General features: G+C 51.4%; 1 protein-coding gene across 4 annotated transcripts in view; it reads right to left on the bottom strand.

Annotated features, from left to right (window-relative positions):
* Positions 1 to 22,200, bottom strand: part of BCL11B (BCL11 transcription factor B) — a 94,973-nt gene that overhangs the window by 45,706 nt on the left and 27,067 nt on the right. For 2 of the 4 annotated variants that reach the window (XM_069465286.1, XM_069465285.1), the window contains exon 3: positions 9,742 to 9,954. The exons of the other annotated variants lie outside the window; for them this stretch is intronic. In XM_069465286.1, the coding sequence (XP_069321387.1) occupies positions 9,742 to 9,954 (213 nt within the window). The remainder of the gene's footprint in view (positions 1 to 9,741; positions 9,955 to 22,200) is intronic. 4 annotated transcript variants of the gene reach the window in all.

Raw genomic sequence — 22,200 nt, forward strand, 5'->3', positions numbered from 1 at the left:
TTCTTCCCTAGACTCTTAAGGTAGCTAAATGTTTAGCTGACTGTTAAAAAACCAGCCATCCTGGGAGACAAAGCTGTCATGGGGAAGCATTTACAAGACAACTGGGGTTCAAGGCCCTCAAATGAAACATAACGAAGGTGGCAGCCCAGGACAGTGGCTACAGATACCACACCTGGATCAGGTGAAGCTGGGTCCAAATTCGCCCTCTCACGCTTATTAACTGCATTACTTGGGCCAGTTGTAGTTGTAAGAAACCTGAGATGCAGATTCCTTAGTTATAAAATCCAACCAAAAAAAAGAGGGAAAAAAAATCCAACCGTCAGGTGAGGATGTAGAGAAAATTAGGACTCTTATGCACCCACCATTGGTGGGAATTTAAAATGGTGCTGCCACTAGGGGAAACAGTTTGGCAATTCCTCAAAAAAGTAAACACAGAATTACTCTTTGATCCAGCCATCCCCTTTCTGGGTATATACACAAACGAACCGAAAACAAGGACTCAGACAGATACTTGTACACCCATGCTCTTAGCTACACTATTCCCAACAGGCAAACACGGTGGAAGTGGCTCAAATGTCCGTGAGCAGATGAATGGATGAGCAGAACGCGCTATGCGCGTACCATGGAACAGTATTCAGCCTTGAGAGGAGGGAAATCCCAGCACATGCTACGGCATGGGTGAACCCTGGGGACACTATATTAAGAGAAATAAGCCAGACACAAAAAGACAAACACTGCATGATTCCACTTACACAAGGTACTAGAATAATCAAATTCAAAGAGACATAAAGCAGAACGGAGGTTACGGGGCTGGGGAGGGGAAAGGGGGAGTTAGGGTTTAATGGGGACAGAGCTCTGCTTGGGGTGATGGAAAGTTCTGGAGATGGATGACGGTGACGGTTGCACCACAACTGCAATGTACTTAACGCCACTGAATTGCACACTTAAAAACGGTTAAAACGGTAAATCGTATGTATATTTTGCTACAATAGAAGAAAACCTCCCGATCATACCTTTGTGCTGTTCTGAGAACCAGTGGGGCTGAAGCGCAGACGCCCACGGCACAGCACACAGTGGGCCCTCGGTCAGCGCTTCCTGCTACAGTTAAACCGAGAAGAAATGAGCCGGCTAGTAAAACACAGGGCAATTCAAAGCGCAAGAACTGGAGTCCGAAAGGACTGGTTAGAGACCCTGTGAGAGCCGACGCGCGCACCCACAGGGCCTCCCGCACCCCTCCCCTCCGCCATTCCTCACCTCTTACTAACAAAGGCAATAAGGAAAAATGTCCGGTTTTATGAAAAGATTCCAACTGTCCCTGTTCCTGCAGGTAGTGACCGTTTTTGCATTGCATTAACCTCCTTGGAGATGTCCCCAGCCCTCTGATCCTTTCTCGGGAACCATAAAATCCAGGCGTTCTTATCACCCAGGGCCCAGCCGGCCCCTCGGCAGCCCCGTGACTCACCAGCTCCATCCTCTCCCTCATGCGTCCCTGCTCACACCTACCGGGTTGAAGGCTGGCCCAAGGGGCGGCCAGGCAGCCGGACGCAAGAGGAGCAGGCTGCCAAGCGACAGCGAGGACACACTCGGGAGGCCTGGGTTCAAATCCTTCCTGCGCAATCCGCCAGACGTGCAATTTCAAGCAAGTCACGTCACCTCTCACCTGTGAACTATGGGAGGGGTCACCCTCCGGAACACAGGAGCTGCAGGGGCAGCCTGAATTCAGAGCTGGGACAGCCCCCGCAAAGGAGCCTGAGGCATAGTGCCGGGCCGAGGAACCCCACGCAGAGGGACCCCTGCCCCGTGCTTTCTGGGTTGCGCCGGCCAGCCCTGACGGTGTTTGGATAGACTATTTCGTAGCTTAGACTACCTGGATCTGATTGTGAAACATGTACCGTACACAGCCCCTCCATCCCCACCCCGCCCTCAGGGTTGATAAGTCAAGTACATTGTGTTCCCCCCACCAAAAACACAACAAAGAACACCTCAAGCTTTCTTAAGAAAAATGAAAGTTGGTTTCTCCAGAGAGAAGAGAAACTGATTCTACAACACGTGTGCAAAAGCGAGAAGGACTGTCATCTGAGAACATGACCAGTAGCGTTCTCTGTCTCCTCTTCCCTCTCCCACAGGTGCAGACACCACCTTTTCCAGGTCTCCACTGCCCCCCAGCATTGTCTGGGCACCTCCTGGGGCCGGGCACCTCCCGGGTGCTGAAGACACAGGGACGGGCCTAGAAACCCACCTAATGACGGCTGGAAGGGGCTCGATGCCAGGCCCCGACGCCCAGCCAGACCCCCCGAAACCCAAGCTGAGGGAGATTTGATGAGAAAATCTTGTCCATGCTCCCGCTCTCTTCTTCAAGGTCAAAACTTCCTTCTGGTGGTCTGAGGAGCAGTCACTCTGTGTCCCCGTAAGTCGAGCCAGGCCCCTCCCTGAAGACACCCACATCCACACCTGTCACTGACCCATGGGGGACTGGACCCTGGGCCTCAGCTTCCCTGGCAGTAGACCCCCCAGTCAATCTCCCAGGACCCTCCCAACTCCCATAAGCTCAGTCCGTTTGTTAATTTACTTTTTTAAACAGAGAACGGCACCATGGGGCGCGCATTTCACATCCCCCATGCGAGAGGGCCTTTCATGGGACACCTCTGCCCCCGTGGGTTCCTCTAGGGCAAGGACCCCTGTCACACTTGTTTCTGGATCCCTCGGGTCTGGCACAAGCATGACCAGTGGAGGAAGGAAGATCTTGGGGACCCTCCCACGGACAATGTCCGAGTGTGATCTGGTTTCCCATCGGCGACTCCAGCTCTGTTGTCCACGTCCAAGCAGCCACTGCAGCCAACAGGAAGCTGGAGGGGAGAGCTACAAGCACAGCTTTGAGGCTGGCCAGGCCTGAGTCCGAATCTCAGTTCTGCTGTTTGTGTGCTGTGTGACCTAGGGTGGGTTGTTTGGCCTCTCTGAGCCCCGGTATCCTCATGAGCAAGGGGAAGGGGGATGCTTCTTCTTAGGGGTATTATGAGGATGACATGCCCTGCCTATGAACATGCTGGCACACGGCCCTTCAGAAAACAGCAGCAGGCCCTAGGAACACTGATGACATAACCCTTCCACTCCTTTCATTCACACTAAGAAACTCTCCCAAGCGAGCAACTTCCAAAGAGATGGCAGCTAAGTCACCATCAGAGCACAGGGTACCCAAGGCCTCCACTGTCGACGTGCTTTTCGACAGCTCAGCCTTCCCCTTCCTGCCCTTCCTGCCTTTCCCTCCACTTCCCCCACGTGCCGGCGGTAGGCTGTGGCCATGTCACGCTGGCAGCTGCCCAGCGGAGGGATGAGGAGCAGGCATCTCCAGCGTCCCATTTCACAGGTGAGGAAACTGAGGCTTGGAGAGTGGAAGTGGCAGGCCTGGGGTCACATATTCACATCCATTCACTTTGAGAACAAGGACCAAGGATGGTGCCCTCTCTGGAGGGCCCCAAGATGCCTGCAGCTGTCCTGCTAACGTGTCCATCGTGATGTTTAATTCCAAACACGCATCCACGCCATGGAGCCCCGAGGACATGCAGCAGCCAGTGATCAAAGCACGACCAGAGAACGTCTCAAACCCAGGACACAAGAGCACTCCAACTGCAGATGGCAAAGATGCGGGTCCAAGGGGTCAAACGTGGGGCTCCTCAATGTAAAATCCCGACCTGCTGCCAAATCTCATCACAGCTTTCACACTGAGCCTCGGAGTAACACAGAAGTCAATTTGTAAGCGGCTTCCACTAGATAATGAAATTTCCTTTTCTGGTTTTCAACAGAAACTCAAGAGGGGCAGTACGGCCTAGTGGGCAGAGCGCAAAGGACCTGGGTCTGAGTCAGCTCTGCCACCCACGTGTTGTGGCCTCATCCCCACTCTCTGCCTCAGTTTCCCCATCTATATAATGAAAGAGTTGGACGAGATGATCTTTCAGGCCCCGTGGTCCTGGGATAGTTAAAGATAAATTTGAGCCTCAGGTCACCCAAGGCAAAGCCATTTCTGGACCACTCTGCTCCACGTGGAAGGCAACACCGGCCCCCTCTGCCACTTTCGAGTTCCCTTTAAAGGAGAAAGTGGCTGCCTCGCTCTGAGGTCTCTGATGTCTGTGGCCAGTGCTGGTTCTTCACATCCACTAACTGCTTGAAAGCGCTGCATCTAGCGCTGCATTAAAAATTAATTACACATGCTATTTTATTGCCAGTGCATAATGTAATGAGCACCAGCTGTGCTAAACAGCCAAACTCCTTTTTAAGACAGCTATAAAAAAAAAAAAAAGAAAGAAGGAAAGAAAGAAAGAAACTGCACTTCCAAATGCCTCTCCTGTCAGAGCAGAAAAACAGCAACATCTTGTACGGATTTGAACAGAATTCTTTGATTTAGCTCTGCCTTCAGAACGTCTGAAGGGCCGCCTCGGAGAGCGAAATGGAATCTGGCGAGGCTGCAGCGGTCTCTGCTCCGGGACGTTGCTGGGGCCTCCTTTATCTGAGGACAGTCACGCTGGTAGGTGCCCCGCCCCTGACTGCGCAGCGACGCAGTCCTCCTGCAGCCCCCCCCCCAGTTCCTCTGGCCCCCGCTGGTGCTGGAGAAGATGTCACTTTCCAGCCGTCTGTAGTCCAGCAAAGCCCTGCCACCCTCGGCCACCTCCACCGCCCTGGACAATCAGCTCCCCCTGCCCTGGGGCCTTGCAGCTCTTCGTGGCTCCTCCTGGCACTTCCTCCAGCCACGAAGGAGGCCTCTGGGGTCTAAAGCAGGCAGTCGAGGCCAGCCACTGCAGCAGTGTGATCTCCAGAAGCGGGCAGATGCCAGGGTAGAGTCCACAGCGCTCGCATGCAGGAATCGCCGACGATGCTGTACTGGGCTGTGGATGCTGGGCCACCAGCCCCCTGGGCGATGAAGACATCGCAAGGCGTACAGATGACTCTCTAAATTTTTAATAACTCCCCTGAAAACCCCTTTTCTACAGTGAGCCAAGCCCCACAGACACTGGGACCTGTTCAGCCCAGAAAGACCCTAACAACAAACGCTGCTTTGCAGAAGGATCCCATGAGCATGTTCACCAACCTGCCCACGGTGGAGTTCTGTCCGCACACACTCGCTCACACTCACAGCTCTTTTCCCCTTCACCCCCATACTCACCCCTCCCTCCAGAGTCTCAACGGAGGCTCTGACGCCCTCCTGGGGCGCCTCTGGCACCCCCTGCACCAGAGTCGAGGCGGCGCACCAGCGGGGGCCTGGTGAGGTTGCCATCTCTGTCCGCATCGCCATCCGGCTTCCCATTGATCCTCCGGTGTTAATCAAACCCAGTCCAGAATGGAACTACAGCTTGCTTCTTGTTCTGGTATGAAATGTGCAAAGCACAGACCATATCATTAACATAAAACTTCCAGAAATAAGGCCACTTTCCAGACAGACTGTATTAATTGCATCAAGCTTCCACAGCTAGGGTGGTCTCATCCACAGCGTCCCATTGGATGGCTCCGGTTATAAAACCAACACAAAATGAACACTGGGATATAATTGAAGGAGGAGAAAAGGACAGATTCTACTGTTAAGCCCTACTATTTACTTACAGGTATTCTTTTATCTTTATTGTCCCTTTAACCCATGCCAAGAAACCCCAGACTAGTTAAATAACACAGCAAGCACAATTTCAGTAGAAAAGTAAATTGAATTTAACTTTACAAGATTGCCCTGTGATTTCAGCATATACTAATGACTGCAACTGACTCCCTCTATTAAATCCAAATACTTCCACTTCCCTGAGCTGGGATCCTGTGTGTTCTTGCACGAGACCTTGAACTTCACCAAGCACACGTATTAATCACTCTGGCTGATGACCATTTGCAGCTTTTAAATATGCAATGAGATGTCTCAGTTCCTTTTCCACCTCCCAATGCCGGGACATGATCCGAGCCAGCCAATGCTTTTAAGAATGGAAACGAGTACCCAGCTTGAAGTACGATCCCACAGGGTGCCGGACACATAATGATGTAATGTTGTGAGACCCATTCTGCTCGCGCATGAATCACACCTTCTAGGGGCTCGCTCAGGACAAGGCATTGTTCTCAGCACCTGGCCTACATGCCCTCACGCGGTCGTCAGAACAACCCTTTGGACCAAGTACTGTCTTTGCCTCCATTTTAAAGATGGGGAGACTGAGGAACAGAGAGTGGAACAACCTGTCTAAGGCCACACAGCTATAGAAGACAGAACAGCCTTCCCCACCCCTTGAAGAAGTCTGATCACTCTGACAACCAGGACAAGGATGGGTCTGGGGTTGGGGACAAAGCCTAGTGGTTTTCAAACCGTTCTCTGGATACCCCACCCCCTTCCCTGGGAACCCCGCTCAGCCCTCGCTCAGCCCACCCGCAGCAGCTACACCTTGATCTGTTCCATAGAACACTGGAAGCCTTGTTTACAGATTTACACACATGAGAATATACATATATGTAATTTTTACAAAGGGGGAAACTGAGGCTTAGAGAGGGGCAATGACTTATTCGAGGCAGCGTGCCGGCTGGAGTCAGGGCCAAGACCACAGTCTGAGACTCTTGACACCACAGACACTTTGCCAAGCCTCGATATGGAATTTCTCAGGGATGAAATTTCAGTTCCCAGGAACTCTTACACTCAAAGCCCAACATTCTTTCAGCAAAGTCAAGAAGAAACGGGGGCCTCGGGTCCCTTTTCCCCACTGTGACCACCAGAAGGAGGGCTGGGGTCCCGGGAGGCGCAGCTGATGGGCTGCAGCCAGCCCAGGGTGTCACAGACACACATACCTGTGCGGTTTCTCCCCCCTAAAATCACATCCTTCCATAAATAACCACGAATGCATTCACGGGCATGCAATTAACCTGTGTGAAACACGTTTACACTGGGGTTTTCCGTATTAATTTGAAGAGACAGGTTCAGTGCATCCTGATCCGAAAAGGGACAAAACCAAGTAGGGACGGGGGGCCCGTTCCATCTTTACAGAGGACTGCTTCTTCCTAACGGGGTGCTGGGAATTTAATGACTCCATTCCAGCTACTAATTAAACAGGCACTAAAAACACTTAAGCAAACAGCCCAATGCCAGGGACAGAAACCACAAAGGGACAAAAACCACTGGAACAGGAGATTTTCAGGTATTGAAATTGATCTGAAAATATGGCGGGGCGAGAAATGAGAACAGCACTGGACGCGGGGCCGAGGGCCAGAGGTAAGAGCGGCTCTCGGGAGGGGCTCAGCCCCTTACGGCCCGGACCCAAGACCGGGACATTGCCCGCCTCACTCCCCTCAGGCACGGCAAGCGAGGCTGCTCACAGGCTCTGAGATCTCAAGGTTCTCAAGTCCTAAGATCCAAGGCCTCTAAGTCAGGAGATGAGCCGACACCGGAGAGGAAGCAGGTGATGGATGGAGCCTACGATCAAATCCCACCTCCGCTGCTTCCTCTTCCTGCCCCTTCCAATCACCCTGGCTGCAGCTCCCCAGCCCTCTCCTCCCCGCACCAGGCTGTGCTCTGCAGCAGGACAGGACCTGCCCGCCTGACCTTCCTTTGTTTGCACAGCCTACAAACCAGGTGCCCCGGAAATGGCTTTGGGCTGAAGAATGAATGGACGGATGGGTGGATGTGAGCTGTGAGACCTCAACATCTCTGAGCCTCATTTTCTCATCTATAAAGTGGGGAGAGGAAAGTGTTAGGTTAGTATGAGGATTACATTCAAGAAGGCACGCAAAATGCCCAGCACAACGCAGCACATCGCAGGCCCACAGCACGTGGTCCTTATGAGGAACCTGGGAGAGCCTGTGAGAACGTGCTGATGGCGGAGGCCGCCAGGACCCAAGGCAGTGGAAACCTCGTCTGTCCTCCCGTGGACGTAGGCCCAGGCAGTGTGGCTCAGTGGGAAGAGGGGCAGCCTTGGCAGGAGGCATCCCAAGGTCAAATCCCAGTTCTGCCACCTTGGCCCAGCCGCTGACCCTCCCCGAGCATTTGCTGTCCCATCCGCAAAATGGGGCTGGTGACAGCTCCTGCTCAGCACTGTGTGAAGATGCTGGGAGGACCCAGCCATGTGACGGAGGGGCTCAGGCCCCTGGCTGAATCTCATCTACTTTGGCAGCTTCTCAGCAGGGCCAGGGCCAGCAGAGGGTTAAGCAAGGCCCTGGGTGAGCCTCTGGCGAGGAGATCATGTTTCCGTGCCGCAGAACTTGACCGAGTCCAGTCATAAACACTCAGGATGATCTTTGATAGTGTGGCCCCCTGAGTGGCTGCAGGGGCTGCAGCACTAATTACAGGAAGCCACGAGAGCAAGGCAGCCGCCCAGACGGAACAGTCATCCCTCGCTCAGCAAGCAGGGTCTCCTACCGAGCCCCAGAACAGACCTATGGAGCCAGGGCAGGAGCCCCAGTGACCCTTGGGACCAGCACGGCCCAAGATAGGGAGCTGCTGCTTTGCAAGTGGTTCTGACTCCTTCTCGGGTGATTTGGGGTTTTGCTCTGTGCTTTTAAGGCACAAGCCCAGTGAAAAAACAGAATTTCCTCTTGGAAGCCAGATCCTATGATGTCACCACCTGTCACTTAGGGGGCGGGGGGCATACTAAAGGCTGTAGGCCACTCCACCAGCAGAAGGCCCAGGCAGCTCTCAACCTCAGAGCAGGGCCACCTGTGGCCTTCTTTAGAGCTGTGGCTCCAACAGGGACCATCCCTTGGGACAGCTTCAATTAAAAGCAAAACCTGCCCAATAAAAATAGTTTTCTTTTCACAGCTCAAGTCAAGAGAAAGCCCATAACATGCCTAGTGACAAAGCAGGGAAAAGTCGAACCTGCCCCAGTTCTGAACCCACTGTCTCCTTTTCTGGCCCCTGCCACGGAAACAAGGCCACAGCCACTTGCCACGTATGGCTGTGTCAGCACCCTGCCTTGTGTGGCCACAGTGCCTGTCACACCATGCCCTGCCGAGACGCTGGGCAGGAGAGGCTGGGAGGAGAGCCCTCTGCCTGAGAGCTCCCAGGGACCCCGGGCAGAGCAGGAGCTGGGTTTTGTTCGGGGACGAGGGCAGGTGTGTGTGGCCACACTGCCCGTCTGCATCATGGGCTGCTACACCACCCTCCCAGCAGAGCTGGGGGGAGTTGGGCCCACGGACATGCAGGTCTGGGGTCTGCCCAGAGCCAGGCGCACAGTAGGTACTCAGCCCTGTGCCCCTCCCCCCCCACGATGTGTCCCTCCCTCTCATGGCCACAGCTTTTTAAAAGGCTCCTTTTGAGCGACTTTTTTTTTTCCCTCAAAGTTAATGGGCAACACATTCTCCCAAAGAGAAATTCAGCATTTTGGATGGCTCTGGCAGTGTACACAGACAACCAAGGAATCTTCTCCTAGCCTCGTGCTGGGGGGTCAGGGGAAGGGGGAAGGGTTGGCAGTGGCAAGGGCAGAAGAAAACCTCAGATGTTAAGCATTATCCAATTAAGCCTTAGCTAAACAGTCCAAGGAGATGGGATTGGAGGCTGGAATGCATTCTGGGAGTGAGACTCGGAATGGCTGGGGACGGTGCGAGGACTGATGGGGACCAGGCGCTGGTTCACAGTTTTGTGAACATCCTTTACCACTTCCCCTGGCACCCCCCAAAAAGCCTCTTGGGTGCGGGGTGTGCCTCCTCCCTGGGTCCCCACCTCATCCCAGCGCTGCCCACGCCGCCACGGCACACCCCGCCATCCCGGGGGCCCGCCCCCCACCGCGCGCCGTCTGTTACCTGACAACTGACACTGGCATCCAAAGGGAGCCTCCGTCTGACCCTCACCCTGAGTCCCGTCACCCGAGACCGGGCGCGCGCTGCAGCACGGCAGGGGGAGGCAGGGCGGGAGAGCGCCCAGGGCACGCAGAGGTGAGGTGATCACGGATGAGTGAGGGTGGGAGGAGGCAGCTATGGGGGCCACCGCTGGCAGCTGGGCAGGCCTGCACGGCCCTGGAGAAAAAACAATAGAAAAGTCTGGTCAGTCGGGCCCTGGACTGCACAAGGGGCCCAGGGCGCGGGACGGGGCCTAGGGTGGGGGCTGCAGGCCACCCCTCGAGGGTAGGTGGCCCCGGGGGTGCCAGGCCCTGCAGGGAAGGCGACTGGGACAGAGGCAGGGGGAAGGGCACAGGAAGAGGGTGGGGCGCTGCGGAGGCCCTACTTCCACTTCCACAGCTGCCAGGCTGGGCTGTCTGCGGGCCAGGACCCTGCCTCTGGGGGCTGTCAGGGCCCCGCTCCCGGGAAGGACCCCCCACGTGGGGGCCTCTGGAGCAATCTGGAGCAGGCTCCATTTGGGGGGTTGTTCCCCAAAATCTGGGCCACCCATCTCTGGAAGAGCAGGGAAGTTCAGAGCCACCACTTGTTGCTACGTCAGGATGGGCTGGTTGTACAGGCCTCAGACACCTCCAGGCCACCTCCGAGTGTCCGGCACCAGTTAGCCTGCTACCTACCATCTCTGGGATCTCTCTCCAGCCCCAAGCACGGAGCACGCAGCACCCAAACTCCAATGCATTCTAGAAAGTTCTGACGCTGCTCCCCCCCTCCCCCCCCCCAGAAAACCCTGGTACTGCCCAGACCCCTCCTACTATCCCAGCCCCAGCTTGGTAGGCCTCCCACCGCGTGACAGCCACGACGCAGGGCCAGGGCCTCCTCACCTCCGCCCAGCCCCTTGGCTTGCCCGGGCTCCCCGGCAAGGCCTGTGTTTGATTTGTCCGTTTATCTTAAATGGCTAAGAGACCACCAGGGCAAAACATTTGTGTGAAGCCCTTGCCAAAACCACAAGTGAAGAAGCCCAAATTCCCTGGGTAAATAATTGAGCAGGGAAGCACCAGAGAGACAAAAAGGAAACATCAACAAGAGGACAGGCAGCTGGGCCGGCCGGCTCCCCCGGGTCTGCACGGTGGGGGTCTGCCCACTCCAGGACCCCCATGAGATTCCCCCATCCCGAGAGAGCCAGGGGACCCCACAAGCCCACTGCGGGCCAGGAGCCTGTCAGTCTCGGTTTGATGGAGCTTCCTACGGCGCCCACAGGGCCAGGGGCTTAGGAGACCCATCGCACAGACCGGAAACCGATGTGACGACGGGACCGCAGAAAACGGCAGACGCCAGCAGCCCAACCCCGGCTGCCTGGCTCTGAACCCCCAGCTCCTCTAAAACACGGGTCGTCTGGGATCAGGACACATAAGACCCCCCACTTAGGGCTTGGGAGCTGTCAATGTCCTTCCAAGAGGCCAAAGCTAGTGATGGGGACACTTATAAATTTGACTCAAATGGTACAAAAGCAATTTATGTCACCAAAACATTTGTACCCCTGTAATATTCTGAAATTAAAAAAAAAATAAAAATAAAGCCAAAGCTAACACTGCCATGTCCCCTCTGGGCCAACAAAGGCTTCGTACTAGGCTAGGCCCAGGGCCCAGGGTGTGTCTGAGCTGGCAACAGCCCTGGAAGGGCATGGCTGGGGGACCCATGAGCAGTTTCAGCCACAGATGCTGATCAGAAGCAACGTCCTAGATTTAGTGGGATTCCTTGAGGAAAGTCGGCCCCCAAGGCCAGTGTGACCTGCCTCCCGGCCGGACTGCCCTGGCCTGAACCCCCAGTACTGGACACTGTGCATTGGACCCTGCCTGCTACTGGTCTCAAACCCCTATGTGGGCTCCCCACTTCAGACCACAGAGGGCTCTGGATCATTCATAACCTTGACAGTGGCTTTGTGCTGAATACACTACAACCACCTCAATCAGCAGGGAAGACCACCCACATTCCATGGGGGGAAACTGAGGCTCAGGGAGGCCTGGGACTTGAACCCCATTGTGTTTCCAAAGCCTGGCTATGTGCCACTTTCCTCGTGGGCTGCAGCTGGAGTGGAGTGAGCAGGTGCCCCGGCAAGGGCCACGTGGCTGTGGGGCAAGCCTGAGGGTCCTTGAGCTCAATCCAGCCATTGGTGGCTGCAAAAGGCCAAATCCAGGCTCCAGCTCCTGGGCTCTGGGGGAGGCCACTACACAGCCAGCACCATTTCTCATGGCTGAGAAACCAACAGCACCTCAGGGCCTGGAAAGGATTGCCCCAAGGGCTAAGGGAGCTGACTGTCTCCATGGGGGAAAGCATGACCAAAGAGCAGGTAGAAAACAGCCATCCAGCCACACCCTTCTCCTGGAAAAGTCAAAGGTGGGGCTCAGGCCAGAGTCTGTAAAGGTGAAATCACACACCACGTGATGCCCCGCATAGGGGTGGGGGCTGGCCACCCCTGGACAGGCTTCCGCAGGGCCTCGTTAGGAATCCTGACCTTGCTGAAGTCCACCTGCTCCAGGGACTGGCTCAACTGAGGCAGGGGAGGGGGGCCGCAGGGAGAGGGGCTCCAAATCCCAAGCTGTGCCAGGTCTCTCTGGGTCTCTCAGAGCACCCTCTGCTGGTGGGGGGATGTCCCTCCCTTGGGGTGGCTTAAACCCTGAGCTCTGCCCAAAGGTACAACTCAAGAAAACCTCTTCTGAAGCTACCGCAAAAAGCCAAAAGTGATGAAAGAAGCCGCATATTGTATGATTCCATGGATATGAAATGTCCAGAATGGACAAAGCCATGCAGACAGAAAGTAGTGGTTGCCAGGGGCTGGGGAAATTGGGTAGGGGGGGCCTCATGGGTTTCTTTTAGGGGTAATGAAAATGTTCTGCAATTAAGATAGCGATGATGGCTGCATAACATTGTCCATATATGCAAAACCACTGATTGTACTCTTTACAATGGTGAATTTTACATTCTGTGAATCCTATTTCAACATTAAAAACAAAGCCTCGGTACCTGTCCCAGGCCACCTCCCAGCCCCCACCCTCGCTTAGGGAAGGGCCGTTTGCCTTCACAGGTGCAGCCAGGAAATACAGAAGAAGCCGTAATGAGCACTTGAGACCCGGGGACAACCCGTGCTCCCAGACACACACAGAGGAAGCCGCGGCAGCCCAGAGGCAAAAGCATGGGGACAGAAAGGCCGGGGTTCCAATTCCCTCTGTGCCATTTCCTGGCCGTGTGACCTACGGTGAGTCATTTTCTCGGAGCCTCAGTTCCCTCACCTTTCAAGGAAGGCTCAAGCCAACTCTAACCAGAGCCAGGCAGTTAGCAAACACTCAATAAATGGTGTTTGTTTATGAACTATCATTCATTTATTTTCAGTTGTGGAGCTTCTCCTACTCCCGGTGGGTCCTTCCCAAGGCGTCATCACAGCCTGGCACAGAAAGCTTGTCCCAGTGTTCTGGGCGCAGGAAGGCACCCTACACAGCCCTGCAAGACACTCTTTCAAAACACCTTCTTTTGAGGTCTACAGGCACACACACAAAAAAGATCTAAAAATAAGGTCCCTAGAATGTTTCTTAAGCTCGAAAACAGAGCACAAAATCATTTTTAATGGCTTCATAGGTTTACGCATTCCACAGGGGTCTGCAACCCACCTCCCTTCTAGAGGGCCCTGCAGATGCTACAGCTTCATTCTTCACACATGCGCAGTAGCCCGGCAAACACGCCCACCGCCAGGGAGCGTGTAGACACAGAAACGCCTGGAAAAGCCCCAAGCCGGGTTTCGAGGGGAATTGGGAGCCTTCCCCACCACTGAATCCTCTGGGGCATCCCCTCCCAAATGGGAGGGTTACGGATTCGGTGTTCAGAACTGGAGCGAGGTGGCCTGGAAGACACTGTGCAAGCGATGTATATCTCCCTCCCCACCGGTGCCTTTCAATTGATACATTTCTTTAAAGCCGAGAACTCCTACTGATAGTGCAGAAATGAGTCACAGATCAAGGCAGGAGACAGACAGAGAGCCAGCGTGTGTGAGTGAGGGACACTGGCAAGGGAACCTGACAGTCCCCGCGCCCCCTCCCCCCATGCCAAGACATTAATTCTCACAAGTCGGAGAAAATTACTATGCATGAATGCAAAAAGCATGATCAGGAGTAATTAACATGGCTTCATATGCAAATTTTATTAATGCAGAAGTACAAAGTCATTATGCAAATGAAACTTACGTCAACTCTCTTGACAAATATTCATCTCTGAGGCTCAAGTTTCTCCCTTTTTATTTATTTATTTAATTTTCTCTCCAGCTCCCCCAACCTCCTTTTATCCTGGGTTTCTTTTTTTTTTTTTCTTTTGGTTTGGGGGACGGACACTGTGAGGGAGGTGGTACTGGTGGCTGCTACAGGGCGGCAGCAAGCCACAAGGACTGTTTGACAAGTTTGCAAAGTTGTTTTTCCACCAGAGAAATTTATTCTTGCATTGTTGATTTTTTTTTTCTTTGGGGGGGGGGATTGTTGGCAGGTACAAGACAGCTCATAGGAGAAGGGGAAAAAAAATAAAAAAAAAAAAAAAAAAAAAAAAAAAAGCTCTGGGCAGCAGGCAGCCAATCAAAACGCCAGAGCCTGTAATGAGGGCGATTGATGGCTGTTTGGCTTTTACTGCAGGGTAATGAACTAGAATCCAGTCTGAGGAGGGGGAAAAATATGAATATTCATGAGACTGTGCTCCTGCCTTTGATGATTAAAGAAATTTTTAATATTCAAATAAGCGCTTGCCAAGTGATTAACAAAGAACAAGCACGCAGAAATATGGAAATGGGAGCCGGGAAAGATTTGAGAGGCGAACATACTGTGCAGGAAAGGCAGCCCCAAATTTCATAAACAAGATAGGCAGATAACCCAATTCGAACGCGGGCAAATAAAAACATTTCTTTCTGATCATTTAAATATTTTGCCAGCTACTTTGTCTCCAGGATGATAAAAAAAAAAAAAAAAAAAAAACACGCTACGTATTTAAGGGGGTGGGGGGAGAAATGCCATGAAGTCAAAAGCATGGCTCACATTTAAAGAATCATTATCCTGATCCTAGCCCACCTCCTCCCACCCCAACGGGAAATTAGGATTCTTTTTCCGGTTTGCTAGAGAGGAGAGGTGGAGGGGAAAGCCCCCTCAGACTTAAAAACCCAATGCTTGAGACTCCGGTCTGCCTGTTCTGGAACATTTGTTGCTTCTAGGCTGGTCCAGAGGACCAAAGACTGGGAGACCATGGAGGTCCAGAGGGGAGGGGGTGTGACGCTGGTGCCCACAACCTGGAGAGCTCGGGCCACCTAGGCATTCAGGTCCTGCTCTAAACACATGAAAAAGGTGGTAATCAGGAAAACCAGGAGCTCATCTTGAGAGGCTGAAAGGACTTACACCTTCAGCACAGGGCCTGGTCTGGGGACCTCCAGGGCCAAAAGCACCAAGGGACCAGCTGCCACTGAGGAAAGTGCCTCCACCGATCCCGCAGGCTCCATTAGCCGAGTCTGCTAAGACCTCGCACTCATATTTTAACAGCTCCACCATGGGTTCACATTGAAGCACATAATAACAGTATTAGCTGGTAAAATGATCCTGCAGTTAAAATACATCTAATTAGCAACCGATGACATCCATTTTGGCAATTTCCTATTTGAAAGAAGTGGAGTGCTACCTTAAATGAGACAGGCACTGGGTACTCACCCGAAAGGACTGGACTTCCCGTCAATTTGTCTTTTTCTTTCCCTTTTTTGGGGGGTGAGGGGTGGGTTGTCGGGGGAGTGGCTGAGACAGCAGGAATAGAGACCGATTCTAAGCAGCCTTCTTTGTTGCTCAATTTCAGAGCACACAGGTCTGGGAGGGCTACTCAAAAAATAAATTCCTTCGCTCCACAGGTATCATTTTCTTTCCTTTCTTCCTTCCTTCCTTCCATCCTTCTTTCTTTCAGTTTTTTATTACCAAGGTCTGGGAACCAGCAATGACTGGAACTCGTTTTTCATTTCATTGTAAAAAATGTGTATAATAATAATACAACAAAGCAAAAAGGGAAATCCAAGCATCTATGTGAACCCCTTAAGCTGCCACAAAAAACCTGCAAGTCCAAGGCAGTGCCCAAGACAGGACCAGAGGGAGTGGGTTCGGGAGACCTAGAAATGTCGTGCAGGGAGCCAGGGCTCCCCAAGTCCTACTTCCCACTCTTCCAGATTCTCCTTCTCCATCAAGGGCTACTGCTCTGTCTGAGCGCCCAGTGGGCATCACGGGTCTCCAGCCCCTTGTTGCAATGGGTTTTGGTTTGGGGGTGAATGTGGAAGTGTCCTTTGAAAAGGGGGAAAATGAGGTCTCACCAGGGTTTACACAGTTGTATTTAAAGAGTTCCTGCAGGGTCATTACATGGGAGACATGAAAATATAGCTCAAATCCACGTCTGGCCTTTACATGGCTGCCTGCTTGTATCTCTGCCGCCACTTCCCTAAATGACCACCCAGAGACGCCCACTCGCCACCCAAAGCCCCGTGTGGACAGCAGGGCATCTCCTACACCCACTGACAGAAGGCTGGCCACCGAAAGGAGGTGAGCAGTACATCTCCAGAAGCACCCAGAGCCGGCTGCCTTCCTTCACTCCCCCCTCCTAGAGCACTCCTGAGATCTGTCATGGTGAATCACCACTTAAACTATTTTCGATCCCCAACATGCTGCCCATTTAATGCGTCCCAGAAAAGGGAGAGGCGAGGTGAAGGAGGGACCATGCTCCCCAACACTACCAAAACCTGTTTTCTTCCCCAGCAGCTGCGTCTTGGGATTAGAAGCAGGCGCGCTCGGGCACAACCCTCCACCAGGTCCAAAAGCACCTGTTTCCATGGCTGCCAACCCCAATTTCCTCAAGATGCAAGCGGCTGAAACACTCCAGGGCGGTGGATGCCCTCTGCACCCAGAGCCAAGGATAGGTGAGATTATGTCACAAATTCCAACACCTTCGATGGCCCTTCCAAAAGGTCCCCAGTGAGAGTCGGGAGTTGCTGGGGAGGAAGGGTGTCCCTGAACCATCCTCCGTGAACTACTGAGGGTGAGGGTGGAGCTGACCAACTGGTTACGGCTGACCATCCCAACGCCTAAGCGGCATCTGCAGGGAAAAACATGCAGCTTGCACTCTTCTTTTGCTAGTCTCTGGGGGAAAACGCTGGAGCTCTGTGAACTGCTGGAATGCAAATAAACCACAGCCACTTGTCCTCCAGCTGGGACGCTGAGGCCTATGCATCGTGGCTTCAAGACACACACAGAACAACAAGTATGACTCCTCTGGGGTGACCTCAGCAGGCAGAGTCCACCAAATTGGGGCCCAAAGTCGTGGAGAGGGCAGGCCTGGGGACAACAGAAGGTGAGGCCATGTGTTTCACTAGTTAGAAAAATGTGTGGGTGCACATCTATTATATATAAGATAGATCATATAAACATATACATATATGCATGTACACACACACAAACACATATATCAGCAACGTGCACATGTTAAAATGTCTGCGTGCATCCTGAGTCTACAGAAGCCAAGGACAAATTGCAGCTGACAGATTCTCCGAATCTCGCTAACAAAAACAGCCAGTACCTAGCAGAGGAATTCCCCCTTTTCCTCTGATTTGGGCCCTCTGATGAGAAATTGGGTAGCTGCTTGGACCTTCAACAGCTTCTGCTTCCCAGCACAACCCACCCAAGATCCTTCAGCAGTGTCGTATTTGGTTGCATTCAGAGCCACAAGCAGTATGCTACACGTAATCTGCACGAAACATAACTGCATAAAAAGTGCGGTCTACACACTGAAGTAAAGAGCTGGATAAATCATTTGGATTGCAAGCACGAAGAATTTGGGACTTGGGCTCAGGACCCCACAGCCCGTTCCTCAACAGAACTTAGGGGCCAGGCTCCAATGTCAAACCTGGCCAGGCATCCTTTAGGTACACTCCCATTTCTCCATTAATTTAGAGCTGGTGGGAAAAAAAATCCACAGTCAAGACAGAAGTCACATGTCCCAGGAGGGAAATAAACCAGGAAACACATCTTCAGATCGGTGCCTGCAGTGAGTTTTAAACGAGAGACACCTTTTCCTCCCCCCCAGCATCCACTGTGCCTGACCTCTGAGGAATCACCTGGAAATGCTGGATCCTGACGCTTGTTAAAAATCTGGTCCTCTATAAAGCATGTTTAAAGACTGGTGAGTTCAGGAAGTTGTTGTGGTTGGAAGGTCCCACAAACTCCAACACTGGCTTTTGCTCAACTGCCATGCGCAGACAGCGCAATGGAATAAATAGAAGGAGGAAGTCTGAACTGTGAGAATCCCGGAGAATTAAGAATGAAAATAAACAGCACAGCCAGTAAAAAGAACATAAAGAAAGTGGAGTGCCCAGCAAGATTATTGCGATGACTCAAGCCCAAAGCAGCCCGGAAAGGTGACTGAAATTTCAGGTGCAGATGGAGTTGTAGATTTGAAGAATGTCAGCATCATCGACCTTTTTAAGATCAGACCATAAAATTCTACCTGGGCAGTATGGGAACACGTAACCACAGGGCCAGCAGGGTTTCTTGTTTCAGACGGAATAGAAATAAACCCGGTTAGTGGAAGGTTAAAAAAAAAGAAAAGAAATCAAATTTTGAAAAAGGAGACCCTGCTATAGTGTAGATACATATTTTGGTTTTAGTTGCATTTATATTAGAGTTATAGGAAACTGAATTCTACTGTTGCAATAAAGAACCCAGCTCTCCCCTGGACGTTGTTGATGATTAAATCTTTTTTTCCCTTTCATTTTTTTTTTCCCTTTTTCTAATGGACATATAGAATGCTCAGGCTCAATGCTTTGCATCACGTAAAAACAAAATCTTTCTATGGCCTCTTTATGTTTCTAAGCCAAGTCTGAAATGTCACTGACTTAAAAATTGAACAGGCCTGTAATTACTTTCAACAAAGTAGTTCCTTTAACTGAGTTTTCCGTATGTAGATGGCATTTAATACACATATTGTAAGCCTTCTTTTCAACACGGGTAACAGTTGATGGCAAAAATCACAAATTTTCTTCTAAGGGAGCAGTCTCACAGCCACCTTCTTACTTATTTTTTGACGTGAAATCCATTTTCATCTCCGAACATACCAGCGGTAACGTGCAGCGTGTGCACAACAAAATTTGTAAAAATTAACACTTCGCAGGATTAATTTAATAAAGATTGTTAGCACATTAACACTAGTAACACTGCTCCTTACGATTCATCTAGCCACGCTCGAGACGCCGCTGAAACAGAGGTTTACGTTCAGCTGAGGTTTATACCGCTATTTAATGTAATTAAAGAACCAGCAGCGCGGTTCTCAATGGAAATATCGTTTCTATTGCAGAGTATTCCCATTAGAAATTGGGGGAAATCATAGCACGCTGACTTTGATTTTGTTGTAATTTTTTTTTCCTTGGCTGTCTTTGAAACAGAGCTGATGTGCTGGACCTCAGACAGAATTCACTGCAGAAACCCGGCAAAGATTGCCGTGATAAAGACGAGCCTCCCTCCACACAGGAGCGCCCAGCATTTATTTGCATGCACTTGGTTTTGAAACTGTTAAAAAAAATTTTTTAAATCTACAGACTGTATTTGGCTGTAATTACCCCGGAAGTTCTCCGCCCAGCACCCTATCATGAACATGACTTTTCAGATACCCCAAAACAGCATCACGGATAACACCAGCAGGGCAGAGAGGCTTCTGCGGCTGTTCTTACACAGAAACATGAGAGTGTAGCTGGGATCCCAACAAGCTCCAAACCCAGATGGGGCCAGAATCTAACTGCAACCTCAGAGGAAGAAAGCAAGCACTGCTCAGGAGCCCTCAGAAACTAAAGAGGCACAAAACCAAAAGGGAAAAAGAAAGAGAAAAAAAAAAAAATCTTTGCACCACATCACCAAAATGGCAGAGAAAATTAAGTCTTGGGGCTGAATCGAAGGGAACCTGACTCAGCTCTCCAGGCCCAGAACAGCCTCTCCACCTCTGACAGCCGCCTCCTGCCCTTGGAGCCGGCAAGCGCAAACAACAAAAAAAAAAAAAGAAAAAAAGAAAGAAAAGGAAAAAAAAGAGACCTTTCTTCTCTAAACCTGCTTGCTGCATTTCCCTGTGCTGTAGGGGTGACTGGATAGCTTTTTTTTCCCTTCCCTAAGTGCATTTTAATACCCTTATTCTACATCCTAATTTCTTTGAAAAAAACATCAGTGTCACTAAAAAAACGTCACTCTGTTTTGCAAAATCCAGCAGCTTCCTTGGCAGCGAGAAAGGCTGGCTGGCATTATCCCCTCATTTGACAAAACTACTATTTCTGGGCATGTGCTCAAAAACAGGTAGGAAGCAAATGCTGAGAAATAAGGAAGTAAAAACAGCCAACAGATTTTTCACTACCAAGAACGCCAAGCGTAAACATGATTTATTTAGCTGTGTAACGTGTCTGTTCTCCACTCATCTACAAGCCCACTTGGGTTTAAGGAAGGGGTGGGTAGGAGGGGACAGGAAAGGGGGAGCAGGGAGGACATTGGGAGAGAGACGAGAGGCGGGCAGCGCGCCGTACGGAGACTTCCTGAACGTTTTGGTTCAGAGTTTTCAGAGAACGAGAATCTTCTACCCCAAAATATATGCATGTGTCAAAAGAAGACAACACTAATCTGCCGATTAATTAATGAGCTGCCACTAACAAAAGATAGAAGACCCAGTTCATACAAACAATATTTACGTGGGTGTAGCATGATCTTGTCCTCCACTTCCCCACCTTTCCTTGCAAGCCATGTGGGCTGGGTGCAGGGACAGGCAGAGAGGTTGGGAGGTCACAAGCTCCCGAGTCCAGACGTGGGGGAGAGAAGGGAAATATCACTGCCTTTCTTGCCCATCCTTGCATGCCCACGTGGAATTTACTTAGATCTGTATTCAATTAAGGAGCACCAGACAGCTTCTGGCTCCAAGCCTGCACCAACACAGACTCGGGGTATCTGCCGTCCCCCACGCCAGCCCCGATGCCAGGGAGCAAAGGCTCTGTCCAGGCACCCCCACCCTGGGAAGGGAGAGGGCCACACTCACCCACTTCCCCCCTAAAACTCCAGCCCGACATCCTGTCACCGCCGGAGTGAACAAACCAAATATGTATTAAAGAAAGCATTTGTATTTCCTAACCAGCAAGGGGAACCCACAGGTTTTTGGCCCTGCCAGAGGTTATTCTTATTAAAAACCTAATTCAAGTCATCCAGCATTTGCTGGAAAAAAAGAAACTAAGTCTCTTCGAAAGGAAAGCAACAACAAAAAAGTAAAACGGACCCCACAGGACACTTGAGGCCTCCGGTTTCCCTAGTGAAGGTACCATTTCACAGCAGCCAGCTGTGTGCTCTGTGGGGATAAATGCCAATTTTTGTTAGCTCTGAGAGGCAAAGGAAAATGAGAATTTCCTCACCAGTCTGCACTGAGTTCCTTCCTCACCCACCTGCACCTAGCAAGACTGTGCACTTAAGGACTGCCTGCTGTATGCATTCCTCCCCAATCCAAGTCCACATTCCCCCTATCCAGCTTCTCTCCTTCTGGGACCAGAAACCAAATATTAGGAAAAATATCTTTTCTGTAGTATTCAGGTCAAGCGCAACAGCAACACTACTTGCTGTTAGGATTCAGAGCCACGTGACAGTCCCCAGCAATAAAAAGGTCTTCTAAAATGAATGGGGTAGGGAGATGTTTCCTATTGGCATTAGGTTACTTAATTGAAAACCCAAGTCCTCCCAGTAAACCTGCCCCCAAAGCCCCTAATTCTTCCTCCTTGCATTACAAATGACACCATCTATAAGCAACTATTTGATTCCTTTCCCCTTTGCAAATTAGTCACCCTGCCCTCCCCCCCACACACACTGAACAGTAACAGTTCTCCACTTTTATGATGTCTTTGGAATCAGCAATTGCTTCACTCCGACGGTTCAGAGACAGGAAAGTAAACAACTGGCTATCCCCATTTTATAGATGAAGAAACTAACTGATGAACTGGCTGCCCTGGGCTGTTTAGGAAGGAAATACATTTGAGAATGTGCAATTCTGTAGGCCAAGCTCTCCATGATGGTGCTGTAACAGTGAGATACCCCGACACTCCAGCAACAACAAATATTTATTGAACCTCTACCCAGGACTCGGGTGCCACTCTGGGAAGCCACACTTGCAGAAATCCTATAAGAAAATCTAGACTTCTCAAAGCAATAAAATTGAAGATATTTAACAGCACCTCCAGAGGAGGCTTCTCCAGGATCCCTTTGGGTACCAATTCCACTGGTGTTTGCATATTGCTCCAGAACAAAGAGAGGCAAGTACCCTGCAGACACCTCCCAGGGCTCAGAACACCACCACCAGGCAGCCCACCCTGCCACTCCA

The sequence above is a fragment of the Eulemur rufifrons genome, chromosome 2 (assembly GCF_041146395.1).
Source record: "Eulemur rufifrons isolate Redbay chromosome 2, OSU_ERuf_1, whole genome shotgun sequence".
NCBI classification, from domain to species: domain Eukaryota; kingdom Metazoa; phylum Chordata; class Mammalia; order Primates; family Lemuridae; genus Eulemur; species Eulemur rufifrons.